General features: G+C 42.2%; 1 protein-coding gene across 17 annotated transcripts in view; it reads right to left on the bottom strand.

The window, feature by feature from the left end:
* The window catches only part of ptprfb (protein tyrosine phosphatase receptor type Fb), a 385,507-nt gene that overhangs the window by 223,042 nt on the left and 147,863 nt on the right, over window positions 1–14,602 (bottom strand). For all 17 annotated transcript variants that reach the window (XM_037531027.1, XM_037531033.1, XM_037531030.1 and 14 more), the window contains exon 3: window positions 177–322. In XM_037531027.1, coding sequence (XP_037386924.1) covers window positions 177–322 — 146 coding nt within the window. The remainder of the gene's footprint in view (window positions 1–176; window positions 323–14,602) is intronic.

The following is a 14,602-nucleotide window of genomic DNA, read 5'->3' as shown; positions in this document are numbered from 1 at the left end:
AGTGATCTAGCTTTGCATTTTCGGCCCATTTAGTGATTTATCTTCAAGTTTTAGGCTGAGTTAGTGATCTATCTCTGAGTGATATTTGAGAAATAAAAGGCAGAAGGTATGATCAGAGTGAAGAGGGATGGCGGGGACAGTGAAGGAGAGGTCGTTAGGATGTGTTTGGAGGGTACCTCAAATCTCTGAGAGCTGACTTTCTTCCCCTTTTTCATCCATGTTATCCGGGGTTTGGGCTCCCCCACGGCCTGGCAGACAAACGACGCCACGCCACCAGAAATTCCCGTCTGATCCTCAGGAGTCTTGATGAAACTTGGCAAACCTAGCAGAGAAAGAAGGATGGAGAGAGAGAGGGAGAGAGAGAGAGAGAGAGAGAGAGAGAGAGAGAGAGAGATGTTATGTCTTGAGTTGTGCTCTCATATTAAAGTGACAGTTCAGTGTGATGCATGCCGTTAGCATCATGCTAATTGGTGGGGTATAAGCTTCCTACATTAGCCTCAAAGCTTCAGTGCAAAACTGTGTAAATCTGAATGTTTGGCTGATCTAAAGCTTTAAGACAGCCTGAGGAGAGCACACATAAATCAAACTAACTATACCGGTTGGATGAATGTCACCACCTTAAGTGCTTCATTAAGCGTGACGGTAATTTGAAATGAAGCCTGTTTTATTGACGACTTCCCAAACTACAGTATAAACTGATCTTTAGTATCTATTAGCAAGTCCTGGTGGAAAGGCGTCTATCATCGGCAAATGAAAATGTAAACGATGCTTTGCTTGTGTTGTTTATTTGTTTATTATTTTAATAACACCAATTTAACTCACTCCATTCCTATCAAACTGGAGGGGACACGACTACAACACAAATAAAGCCATTTCAGTTACTATCCAAGACCTCCTGTGAAACTACACGAGTCTTCTGAGCTTTTATACGTTATGCTGATAATGGAAAAAAAAAACTGGGAAGAATAGGTTTTCTTTGGGGACTATTTTTTTCCCACCACACCCTGCGTATTACGTATCCCTCCACCATGAATGGAGTTTAAGGCCAAAATGTTTTCAAAACTACCACATAACATGTCTCAGTGAACTCATAACCATTTCACGTAGGGACTTTCTGTGAGGAGCTTTTAGAGCAGGACGTCTGGTTCCTATCACCACCACTGTGAGCAGCTCTGACTTCTAGAACGGAGCGGTTTCACACCAAACCGCTCTGAACCGCTCTGTTTACATCTAAGCCACTTAATTATGGAGAAATTCTGAAAGATCAGTGGAGTTACCTTTCAGGAAGCACCTAAACCTTTCCCAAAAACATGCACCTTTAAAGGTAGTGCAGTGCCAACAACAGCGCACTGCTTAATGCAGGGAGTGGGAGCTTTGGGCTCAAAAGAAGTGCTCATGTTTGAGAAAAACAAGCGGAACCTGTGCTAGTGTGGGCTGCTGTCAGACGCAGTGGCTAAACAGGTTTTTTGTTTTGACCAGACCAAGTTACAGCATGTCGATCGGGCGCTGAACGGTTTGCATAGAGAGCAGCTCCCACGCCCAGAGCCTCCATCGCCCGGATACGACACAAACAACAACACGCAACCGCTTCCATCAGCGCCACCAGCCAGGTGACGCAAGAACAGGCCAGACGTCCAGCTTTTCAACCGGTTTTGAACACAAATGAGCATGTGTTCTTTCTCAGGTTCCTGTAAGTGAACAGATTAAAGCCTAATCAGGCTTATTTAGAGGTAAACTAATCAAGCAAGCCCATGTCTGCGCCCGTTATTAGTGGGAATAAAGCATCATATGTGATTTTAACAATAGTTTAGCACTCTTTAGGCAAAACCTGCTCTTCACATCGATAAAGGCACTTTGATGAGCATGAAACTGAGTGCTGAAGAGAAATATCACTGCTGATGAAACAAAACCTCACATCTCAAATTTTGCTGTTTTCCAGTTTTCTACGTAACTTGAAAATACACGTCGTTCTTTACGCCGTGTGTAAATTTCATGATGAACGGACCAAAAGAAATGTCCCAAAATGACTTGGAAAAAATTCTGGTTCCATTGACTTACATTAAAAGCGGAGCATGTTTTTTCCTTCTCCTGTAAAGTTTTAAAAAAAAGTGTAAAATTTTTCTTATTAACAGCAATTTTTAGATGAATGTAAAGTCATTAGGCTCGAAACGTTTGACAGGCCTAATGGACGGAGTTCATCGGTGACATCTGAAATATCATAAGAGACATTTATTACACATTTCAAACATTTGAAAAGCAGCATTTAAAAATGGAAAGTAACGCTAATCAAGACGTGCTGCGTTACGGACGGTGATGATGTTAAATTAACTGAATTGATCGTGTAACCAGCATATCGCTGCTGTTGGAAGGAAACCTTGTATCTCCAAAATAGTAACTTTACAGGAGAAGGAAAAAACCTACTTTACTTTTAATGTAAGTCAATGGAACCAGACGTCTTTCCAAGTCATTTTGGGCCGTTTCTTTTAGTCCATTCCTCATGAAATTTACACACAATGTAAATAGCAACAGGCCCTTTCACATTATGTCAAAAACTGAAAAACGACAAAATTAACTCAAATTAACTCGATTAACTCAAAGACAAAGCACAGAGCAACAAAGGAAACAATGCAGATGAGCCTTGGGGCTTCGTATCTTTACCTATGTATATTATAAATAACTGCAATAAACCTGTTTATCTATGTACCGTTGTGCCTGTGTGGGCCGTAACCTGACAGACAAGACTGCCTTTAACTGCTGAACCATACCTGAACCATTTACTGCACAGATAAACCGGTACGGATATCTGGTTCTGATATTTGAGCTCGGGGTATGGAATGATGCCAAGTACCGATTCGGTACCAGCGCTCTGCTCCAGCACACGTGCTCCATAGCATAAACATACCGCAGAGCCCAATGTACCTCGGCTGAGATGGTTACACGCTGCCCTCTTATAAACAATGGTGCTTCAAGGGTTCTTTAGCAAAGAAAATGGTTCTAAACAGAACCATGAACACTCAGAACACTTTGTATGATTAAAGGGTTCTTTGCATTGTGGGATGTGGGATGCATGAGGAATGTGTGGTATACGGTTCTATATAGAACCTTGAAAATTGGTTATGATACAAGCGTGTTACAATAGAAGAACCCTTTCCGGTGCTAAATAGAACCACAAAGGTCTATCTAGAGCACTACCGCCACCAATCTGAAAAACAAAAACCATTTAACGATGCAAAGAACCTTTCAATCATGCAAAGGGTTCTTTAAACATGCAACATACAATAAGTGCAATGTTGTTTATATGAATGTATTAGTGAGGTTAGTACTATTAGAACTATTAGTAATAGTATTATTAGGAATATTTTGGATTTTTTGGACGCGTCAGGATTTTTCTTCTCACAGGAGGGTGTTTTTTCAATGACTTACAAACTCCGATACCAAATCGGACCAAAACGCCCATCATTATTATGAACCAGTGTTTATTACATGCACATTTAAAAATGATATTGTTCTAGATCAGCGGTCTTAAATTAAAAGCCAATAAGGTCCAGTCAGAGAAAATTTCCTCAAGCGAAGGTTCCGGGAACATCATGTGTAACTTGTGTCATGATTCAGTGACATGTACTGTTTACTGAAGTAGCCGAGTAGGAATATCAGCATCTTATACAGTCGACAGCTGAATATCAGATCAAATAAAGTCCAGTTCGGTCAGATTTCAACAATATTTACTGAATATCAGATCAAATAAAGTCCAGTTCGGTCAGATTTCACCAATATTTACTGAATATCAGATCAAATAAAGTCCAGTTCGGTCAGATTTCAACAACATTTACTGAACATCAGATCAAATAAAGTCCAGTTCGGTCAGATTTCAACAACATTTACTGAACATCAGATCAAATAAAGTCCAGTTTGGTCAGATTTCAACAACATTTACTGAATATCAGATCAAATAAAGTCCAGTTCGGTCAGATTTCAACAACATTTACTGAATATCAGATCAAATAAAGTCCAGTTCGGTCAGATTTCAACAACATTTACTGAATATCAGATCAAATAAAGTCCAGTTCGGTCAGATTTCAACAACATTTACTGAATATCAGATCAAATAAAGTCCAGTTCGGTCAGATTTCAACAACATTTACTGAACATCAGATCAAATAAAGTCCAGTTCGGTCAGATTTCAACAACATTTACTGAACATCAGATCAAATAAAGTCCAGTTTGGTCAGATTTCAACAACATTTACTGAATATCAGATCAAATAAAGTCCAGTTCGGTCAGATTTCAACAACATTTACTGAATATCAGATCAAATAAAGTCCAGTTCGGTCAGATTTCAACAACATTTACTGAATATCAGATCAAATAAAGTCCAGTTCGGTCAGATTTCACCAGTATTTACCATCAGTTTCCTCTCTTTAGATCACGTCATGTTGAATAACTTCCCTCTGACTCACTTTCTTCTCTGACTGCTGTTTCTCTCCTCGTTTCTCCCCTGTGTGGCGTCACTCACTCGATTTCAGTGCTCACCGCAATGCACAGATCTGATTGGCTGAGTAGTGTCACGTGTCATATTTACAGTGCATGTGATTGGTCTGTGAGTCTCCCGGGCTGCTAAAGCTACCATAATGACTAGAAAAGCTACGCCGATTAAAATAAGACCACCCTGTCGAAATTAAACAATTCTCCATAGTTTATCGATTATACTACAGGTCCAGGTCCGCATAGGACAGCGCCTGGGTCCAGACTCGGACCGCGGTCCACCTATTAGTGAACTCTGCACAAGAGCGTCTACTAAATGACATTCATTTAACAACCTTGACCAGAAAACAGTACCGACGGTGCTTCTGATCGACTTCAGGCCTGTTAATCAGGTCTACGTTGCCAATGCTGACCCTGTAAATTGGATCAGTGCATCACTAGTTTCCTCTTTCCTCTTCAAACAAGCAGCCTGTTGGGAGCATCTCCTCAGCCCCTCTCCGCCAAAATGCCGCACCGTAATTTCCCCCAGTAATTATATTTCCCTCAGTAATTTCCCTCTGTATCGGAACCTGCGCAGCCAAGCGCTTCCTCTTTTAGCTCTGACATCACCTGAGGAGGAAAAAAGCACAGCTGTGATCATAGAACTTCCTTACGTGTTACAAGGCTGATAATCTTCTGATAAGCGATCCCATTAAAATCGAGCACATACTGTAACCGCCACTGCGAGCCACACAATGAGGGGGAATAGATCACACTGTTGTATCGGAAGGCTCAACAATGCAGAAACGAATGCGTGAGGGACGCAGTGCAGCACACATGACATTACAGCTGAGAGCAACACAGCGTGTGATCGAGCCTTTTCGCTTTATATATCCACTAATGGAAAAGAGCCGAGGCCACGGCATGGAAAACAAAATCAATAGCTAGTTAACATAACGTAGTGCCTGTTAGAGCAGCGCTGGAGTGCTGGAGTGCTGGAGAGCAGCCCTGTGAGTGTTAAATCATCTACAGCATGCTTCTGATAAGGAGACATGAGTGGAGATGGGGCTGATTTACCCTTGAGCTAAACACTAAAGGGGAACTCCACTCATTTTTCAACATTCTCAGCGGTTTGGTGTGAAATGGTTCGGATTTCTTTACAGTGGTGGTGATAGGAACTAGGGGTCACCATGACTGCAACACAGATATAGACGTTTTATTTACCATCCAGAACCACCAGAGAACCTACACGAGTCTTCTGAGATTGTACGAGCACAATAAAAAACACCTCTCAGCTTTAGAGTCTTCAGTCGTCTGGTTCCTATCACCACCATGGTAAACACTTCTGGCCAATAAAAAACACTTTGAAAGACTTTTATTTGTATCTTAGTCATTTAGTGATGCAGAGATTTAGAAAAATCAGTCGAATTCCTCTGTACTAGGCAACAGCTACCAAACACACCAAGAACATGGCACTGGTGACCATAATTGAACAAAAACAACCATATATTCTGCTAAAATAAAGGTTCCTGGTTCTCAATCTCAGAAAATGCTCTAATCAATCATAAAACCTGCAGCAACAATTTGTATTATCCATCCATATGAAACTGGCAGCAACGGTCAAACGTGCTAAAAGCATAAAATTGTCCAAAATTTCTTGGGGCTAAAGCTTTAAGAGCTCCTTTCACTAGAACTAAGGGGCCGAGCCCAACTCCTGAAAAACAGCCCCACACCATGATCCCCCCTCCACCAAACTCTACACTCGGCACAATGCAGTGAGACAAGTACCGTCTCCTGGCAACCGCCAAACCCAGACTCATCCATCTGATTCCCAGACGGAGAAGCGTGATTGGTCACTCCAGAGAACACGTCTCCACTGCTCTAGAGTCCAGTGGCGGCGCTTTACACCACTGCATTCCACGCTTTGCACTGCGCTTGGTGATGTAACTTGGTGACCCCACTCTGTCATTTTACGTGGCCGACCACTTCGTGGCTGAGCTGCTGTCGTTCCCAATCGCTTCCACTTTGTTATAATCCCACTGACAGTGGACTGTGGAATATTTAGTAGTGAGGAAATTTCACGACTGGACTTGCTGCACAGGTGGCGTCCGATCACGGCACCACGCTGGAATTCACTGAGCTCCTGAGAGCGACCCATTCTTTCACTAATGTCTGTAGAAGCAGTCTGCAGGCCGAGGGGCTCGGCTTTATACACCTGTGGCCACGGAAGTGACTGGAACACCTGAATCCAGCGATTTGGATGGGTGAGTGAAAACTTTTGGCACTGTAATATATATTATCAGCTTAGCTACAACTCATCTCTGATACTCTAAAATCCCACACTGTAATTCCCCCCAGTAATTATATTTCCCTCTGTATCTGAACCTGGGCAGCCAAGCGCTTCCTCTTTCAGGTCTGTCATCACCTGAAGACAATAAAGCACAGCTGTATTATACATTATAGCCGAGAACAGTACGGCAAACCGATCGAGACTTTTCTCTTGACATATCTCCTAATAAAAACAGCCGCGGCGACTGTAGGCAAATAGTATATGAAGTATATTATTAGCTTAGCTACAAGGTCTACTGGGAACGCTAGCAGGCCTATGGGATATTAATGTATATGGATATTAATGTATATGGACCGTTAGTTGCCATGGCTCCATGCACCCCCACAATCCCTCGCCACCTGCTCAATAGCCCCAGTACAACTACCTCTCCTGCACTGACTACACTGCTGTCTGGCGATCCCGAGACCCCCATGCTGAACACCACCGCAGCGTTACTGATAAGGACAGGCGGCTGGAGGCGGTGCAGTTCGGCCCTTGCTGCAGGACGCAACCCTCAGTGGGGCGCTATCTGTGGAGATGTTAACAACCTCAGTAAAACTTTATGTGTGTGTGTGTGTGTGTGTGTGTGTGTGTGTGTGTGTGTGTGTGTGTGTGTGTCCGTCGTAAAATCTAATCCAGAGTGTACCAATCGGACCCCTCTGACCCTTTGGACTACTGGCCAGCCTGACATTTAATTGACATTTACGCGCCAGTTCCCCTGGAGACGGGCTTGATTGGCACAGCGGAGCAATGCAGATCCCCGTGAAAGCACTTCCTGTCACTTTTATCCGAGCTAACGTCCACAGGAGGGGCGGTGGGGTGGGGTGGGGTGGGGGTTGGGGGGAGGCACTCCCACGGCTTCAGGAATCTCCTCACAGCATTTCTGCTGGATGCTAAAAGCAGTTTTGTAACAATTCAAACTTACATAAACACTACAAGTGCAGTCGATCAGCCAAGACATGTCTGGAGTCTGAAGTAGCACGAGGCTAAGTAATAGAAGCTTATGTACACCAATTTGCAACGGCTTAATCATCATAAACCATATATGTGTCATAATTGTTAGCTGATCTTAAATAGACTTGATTATTGACTAGATATTATACATTACATTCGTATAGAAAGTCCAACTGTAGCCCATCAGCCAAGACTGGTGTTTGCTTCAGGTACTTCAACTGTCAAGCTTGTAACAATAGAAGAACCTTTTTGTGTGCTACATATAAAACCATCTGCAGTCCATTCTCCACCACTCTGAAGAACACTTTCATGACGCAAAGGACCGCTTAATCATGCAATGTGTTTTTTGAGAGTTCATGGTTATTTACAGAACCATTTTCTTTACTAAAAACCCCTAAAGAACCTTCTTTGTTAAGAGTGTAGAACTTTTTTTTTGGAAAGAGTTCTATACAGCACCCAAACAGGTTCTTCTTTTGTTATAATGTCATGCTTGTAACAATAGAAGAACCTTTTTGGGTGCTATACAGAACCGCCTTCGAAAAGTTTCTACAGCACATTTTCCATTAATCTGAAGAACAATTTCATGACGCAAAGAACCCTTTAATCATTACAATATTTGAGTGTTAATGGTTCTTTCTTTAAAAAAGAAACCTTTAAAGAACCATCTTTTTTAGAAATGTAGAACCTCTTTAAAGGGCTGTATACAGCAGATATAGCTCTATACACAGATGTTTCTAGAAGAACCATTTTGGGTGGTATATAGAACCCTGGTCTATACACGGCCATCTCAGTCAATCTGGAAACCCCTTTCATGAATTAAAGAACCCCTTAATCACGCAAAGGGTTCTGTATAGAACCACTTTCTTCACTAAAGAGCCCTTAAAGAACCACATTTTTTAAGAGTGTAGGCTTTCGCTTGGTGGTTAGCTTTCTCCATGTAAGTTTCCATAAGGGAGCACAGTTTTGTTGAAGCTGTGTGGGCGGGGCAAACCAAATCAGCCTTGTGATTGCTGAGGAAGATACTCGAGACTAGAATCTCCCAACTGGCACCAAAATAGGAAAATTATTGGACACTGGAAGCTTATTTACAGGACGCACTTCATGCATGTATACTCAGCACCTACAAGAGCGAGATTAACCTCCCTAATTGCTTTAGTAAAGAAAATGGTTCTATAAACACTCAAAGAACGTAATGATTAAGGGGTTCTTTGCATCATGAAATTGTTCTTCAGATTAATTGAGATTGTGCTGTAGAAACTTTTTGAACAGTGTATATAGTACCAAAAAAAGGTTCTTCTATTGTTATAATGTCAAGCTCATAACAATAGAAGAACCTTTTTGGGGCCTATGTAGAACTGTCTTCGAATAGGTTCTACAGCACATTCTCCATTAATCTGATGAACAATTTCATGATGCAAAGAACCCCTTAATCATCATGCTTATTGAGTGTTCTCAATATAGAACCATTTTGTTCACTAACAAACCCTTCTTTTTTTAAGAGTGTAGGCTTTCGCTTGGTGGTTAGCTTTCTCCATGTAAGTTTCCACAAGGGAACACAGTTTTGTTGAAGCTGTGTGGGCGGGGCAAACCAAATCAGCCTTGTGATTGGTGAGGAAGCTGCTTATGTAAGCGCTACCCAAGATTAGGACCTTTCATTCGGCATCAAAAGAGGAAAATTTTGCCAAAACACAGTGACCAATTTTTGGACACTGGAAGGTTATTTACAGGACGCACTTCATGAACTGAATTAACAACCATTCATCTCTGTGTTTGCACACTGTGAAATTAAGACCTCTGCATTTAACCCATCCATGCAGTGAGACGCCCACATGCACACACACTAGGGGGCAGTGAGCAAACTTGGCCGGAGCAGTGGGCAGCCCTATCCACGGCACCCAGGGAGCAATTGGGGGTTAGGTGCCTTGCTCAAGGGCACTTCAGTCATGGACTGTGAGCTGAGAGGATCGAACCGGCGACCTTCCGGCTGATTCCCTAACCTCCAGCCCACGACTGCCCCCCCGTGTAGGTATACTGAGCACCTTCAAGAGCAAGATAAACCTCCCTAACGGCTTTCGAGGAGAAATGCCACACAATCCAACTATAACTTGGACCGGAGTGGCTGTGGTGTGTGAGCATGTGCTGCCTATATGAATATGCATGCATGTCTGTTGGGATGGGGGGAGGGGGGTGTTTGTGTATGTAATGTGTACCCATATGTGCGTTTGTGTGAGCCATGGAGACTTCAAAGCCTCTCAATCTGATTAGCATCATTCTGACTTCCAAGAGTCCTTTCCCAACATCTGTCAGGCCATTTCTATTAGACTTCATCAGCAAGCGGAGTTCCCCCTGCCCCCCTTTGCTCCATTAAGGCAGAGGATCAGGGGGCATTAAACTCATCCAGGCACATGTTTTAAATTAAAGCCCGCAAAACAACCGAGAAAGACCAGAGTTTAAGCAGAAGCCACGCATGAATGGAGGAGCAGCATTTCCGGGGAGAAGGAGCTCTTAAAGGATCGCTGGGTGATGATGGCGAACACACACACACACACACACGTCCTCACAAAGCGCATTAATAACCCCTCAGAGGATTAATCTGCTTACACACACTGCCGTCCTCTGCCGCAACCTCCGACCTCAGGCTAGAGCTCGCTCGGTTGGCCTTTCCCTCATTAAGAAGCCCAGACTGACCATTAAGGAGCCAAGAGAACTTACCACTAACCTAGAAAACATGCAAGGCCACAGTGGATCAAATAAGCTCTTGAATGAACTGCTTGCCAGCTGTAACAGATACTTGTACTGCTGTATAGAAAAGTTTGAGTTCACTCAGACTTTGGTTGATTTTACAAGTGAAAAAAAAAAGAAAACACACTACTCCACATTTTAATACACCGAATTTATGGTCAAATTCAAATTTATGATCCTGGAAAACAAAAAAAAAAACATGAAATATGGCCTGTGCGAAAGCTACAGCATGTAATGTTTTATCTTTTATTGTTAATGTTTGTGTTAAACTCTGCAAACCAATAGAAACCGTCACTGACATTTGCTGGAAAAATGAAATTTTACCTGCACAATTTTGCATATAACTGTAGCTATTAAACTTACGCAAATATTAATCCATGTCTTTCAGCTCCTCAGTGATTTCTTTCTAATATTCTCTCCCTTTTTCCTTCTCTTAAACTAAGACATATACTATCTCCGATGCAAAGAACATCTCAAAGTGTGAACAGCACCCACTTGTGGAGAAACTTCGACCTGCTAAACAGGAGGTACAAGCCAAAAATGGTTCTTTGAACGTTGCCATAGATACTTCTGGTTACTTATGGAATCTTTCAGTTTAAATGTGAAGAACCTTTTAAAGGTTTAAAGACCTTTTTTACATAACGTAAAGGGTCTATGAGTATAAGTCTCATTTTCAGGCATCTAAGCAGATGTTTAACCAGTTGACCTCAGCAGTGAGTTTATCACAATATACATCAGAATAAAGTCGTATTCATAATTCAGATAAACAGAAAAACTATAAACAGTAACAAGAATTTCTCGGGTCCATATTTTTCCTGGACACCTTCACAGCCGCCACAGAGACTCGTTAATATCATCAATTACATCATGAGCTCAATTTACTGAGCACTGATTGGTCAAACCAGGAGCTGCTTTTTAACTACATATAATACTGGACTTCCTCGAGGAGAAGCTTGGAGATGGGTAAACACACACAACAACATCCAGAAAAATCACTATTTAAAAAAAAATAATATATATATATATATATATATAAAATTAATATTCTATAATTGTCTTGGGTGCCTAAGAGTTTTACACAGTACTTTAAATGGTTCTCTTAAGAAGGGAACTCATTATTGCGGTTTGTTGCTATATGATCATTACCATTTAGTTGCTTTTACTTGCTTAATCATTTATTGGCCTGCTACTCTTACATTCTGCCTTTTTGCTGCTAGACTAGAACAAACTCTCCCAATATTGATGGCCTTAATATCCCGAAAAGTAAAATAACCGGTCACAGAAAGTTCTAAGCAGGGATTTGCAGTACACCTCGCAAACATTAGTGAATCAATAATGCAGCATGGTTAAAGACAACCCTGCGTTATTTTAACCAAAATGATGTACCTTTATTGGATTTGGCTCTTCAAGGGTACTTTATTAAAGAATAAAATTCTACATAGAACTGAATTGACATGGTTAAAGAGTCACCTTTCCAAAAAGGGTTCTACATAGCACCCAAACAGGTTCTTTTATTGTGACAATGTCAAGCTTGTATCATCAGAAGAACCTTTCTGGGTGCTGTATAGAACCCTTTTTGAAAAGGTTCTATAAAGAACCATCTACAGCACATTCTCCATCAATCTGAAGAACCCTTTCATAATGCAAAGAACCCTTTGGTCAATCAATTGTGTGACATGGTTAAAGACTACCGTGCATTATTGATACGAACACCTTGATTCATCACCCCCAGAATCTCAGACTCTGATTGGTCAGGATGCTCACAACACACGGGTCACAACACTGTGATTGCAGGCTCATTTGCATATCGGTCTCTGTTATCAGCATCAGCAAGGCTGAAACTGCACGGCTACTGGTTGATGGCAACTTTCTCCAGCGTCTCTCGACTCCGGCAGATCTTCAGACGCTCACCTCAAAGGTCTAGGTCTCTTTGTGCTACCTCGTTTGTGCTTTGAAGGGTGATGTTTCAGGCCTTTAGGGTTACTTCACGCTTGGAGAGTCTTTGCTGAGATGACTGGTCGAAGGTCAGTGGGGAAATGAGAGCAGACCCTGACCTCCCAGGTGGCTCTGCCGCTGTCACGGTCCTTTCACATTAGCTAGCTCAAACCCACAGGTGCAGGAACAGGTGGCCTAACACACGTTAGCAATTATTTTCTAGAGCCGAATGCTATTTTTATAGTTTGTGACATCTATGCTAAGAAGTTTAGGGAAACAAAGCCTACAGGTAACCACAGGTGAGTGGAAACTCGTAATATTTACTCTGTTAGAAGTACTGAAAGGGCCTATATCACGGGAAAGGTACTTATTCTGGCTAGAGTTTGATGTGGTATATATATATATATATATATATATATATATATATTTTTTTTTTATAATGAGACAACACTATAGAAATGAAACTCTGATATAAGTTAAAGTGGTCAGTGTGCAGCTTGTATAGCAGTGCAGATTTACTGTCCTCTGAAAAGAACAACACACAGACATTAATGTCTAAATAGCTGGCAGCACAACTGAGTCCACCTCACAGTGAACGTGTCCAGATTGTGCTCTAAGTATCAATATTCTGACATCACGGAGCTGGTGGATGTTAGACGCTTTGCGCTCCTCCTCCTTCCGCTTGAGGACGCACCACAGGTGCTCCATTGGGTTTAGGTCTGGAGACATACTTGGCCAGTCCATCACCTTTACCTTCAGCAAGGCAGTCGTCATCTTGGAGGTGTGTTTGGGGTCGTTATCGAGTTGGAAAACTGCCATGCGGTGCAGTTTCCGAAGGGAGGGGATCATGCTCTGCTTCAGAAGGTCACAGAACATGTTGGAATTCATGTTTCCCTCAAAGAACCACAGCTTCCCAGTGCCGGCAGCACTCATGCAGCTACAGACCATGATGCTACCACCACCATGCTTGACTGTAGGTAAGAGAGTTGTCTTGGTTCTCCTCACCAGGGCACCATCACACATGCTGGACACCATCTGAGCCAAACTGGTTTATCTAGGTCTCGTCAGACAACAGGACATAGTTCCAGTAATCCAAGTTCTTGGGCTGCTTGTCTTCAGAAAACTGTTTCTGGGCTTTCTTGTGCATCAGCTTCAGAAGAGGCTTCCTTCTGGGACGATGGCCACGCAGACCAAGTTGATGCACTGTGCGGCATACGGTCTGACCCCTGACAGGCTTATCACTGGTTAAGATGTAAACAGAGTCATTCAGAGTGGTTTGGTGTGAAATGCACCGTCAGAATTGTATACAGTGCTGGTGATGGGAACCAGACGTCTAGAGCATTTTTGCCTTTACAAGTTGTTAAATATGCTGCCTGATGCAAAAAACATTGTTTTATGATATTTTTGAGAGGGTCTTGGTCTCAAGTGTATTCTTAAAATCTATTAATGGTGCATGGATACATGCAGGGTGCTGTGAGGCAAAATAGTCCCCAAAGAAACCAATTATTTCAGATTTATCACTATTTTCCCATCATCAACGTTCCATATAAAACGTTTAGTTTCTCTGGTGGTCCTAGATGGTAAATAAAATGTCTGTCTTTGTGTTGTAGTCATGGCGACCCCTGGTTTCTTATCACGCCCAGCGAACCATTTCACACCAAACCCACTCTGAATCACTCTACACCTCACACACTCAGTTCCATTGAAACATCAGAGGAATTCTGCTTTGTGGACACGGAAACCTGCAAAAAAAACGGACTAGAGGGAAACTGCGGAATCTAATCAGTCGAGCCAATCTGTGTAGAGCATGAGGAATCAATAGCCAAACCAGAGAGACACCCATTCATTCCCATTAATAATAGATTAGCACGTTAGCGCTCTCACTCACACACTTAGTGGAAAAGTGCCCGATGCTTTCAGCAGTTTTTGTTTAGTGGAACGCATCCATTAACACAATTCCGCACCGTTTCCAGGACCTTTTTGCTTCCAATTAACTCTGCATAAAGAATATTATATTGATATATCAGATTCAGTAACATTTTTCAGATGTGCCCATTATTCGTTGGTTAAATTGACCCCCTTAATGTGTGTATTAGAATTCAAACTGAGAACATCTGGTTTGCTAGCTGGTGTTTGGAAAACGTCATGGTTTAAACTGACCGGGGGACATTCCAGCATTTC

This window comes from Pygocentrus nattereri, chromosome 19 (genome assembly GCF_015220715.1).
Source record: "Pygocentrus nattereri isolate fPygNat1 chromosome 19, fPygNat1.pri, whole genome shotgun sequence".
Taxonomy (NCBI): domain Eukaryota; kingdom Metazoa; phylum Chordata; class Actinopteri; order Characiformes; family Serrasalmidae; genus Pygocentrus; species Pygocentrus nattereri.
Note: the sequence above shows the minus strand (reverse complement) of the source record. Positions and strands in the feature narration are given on the sequence as shown.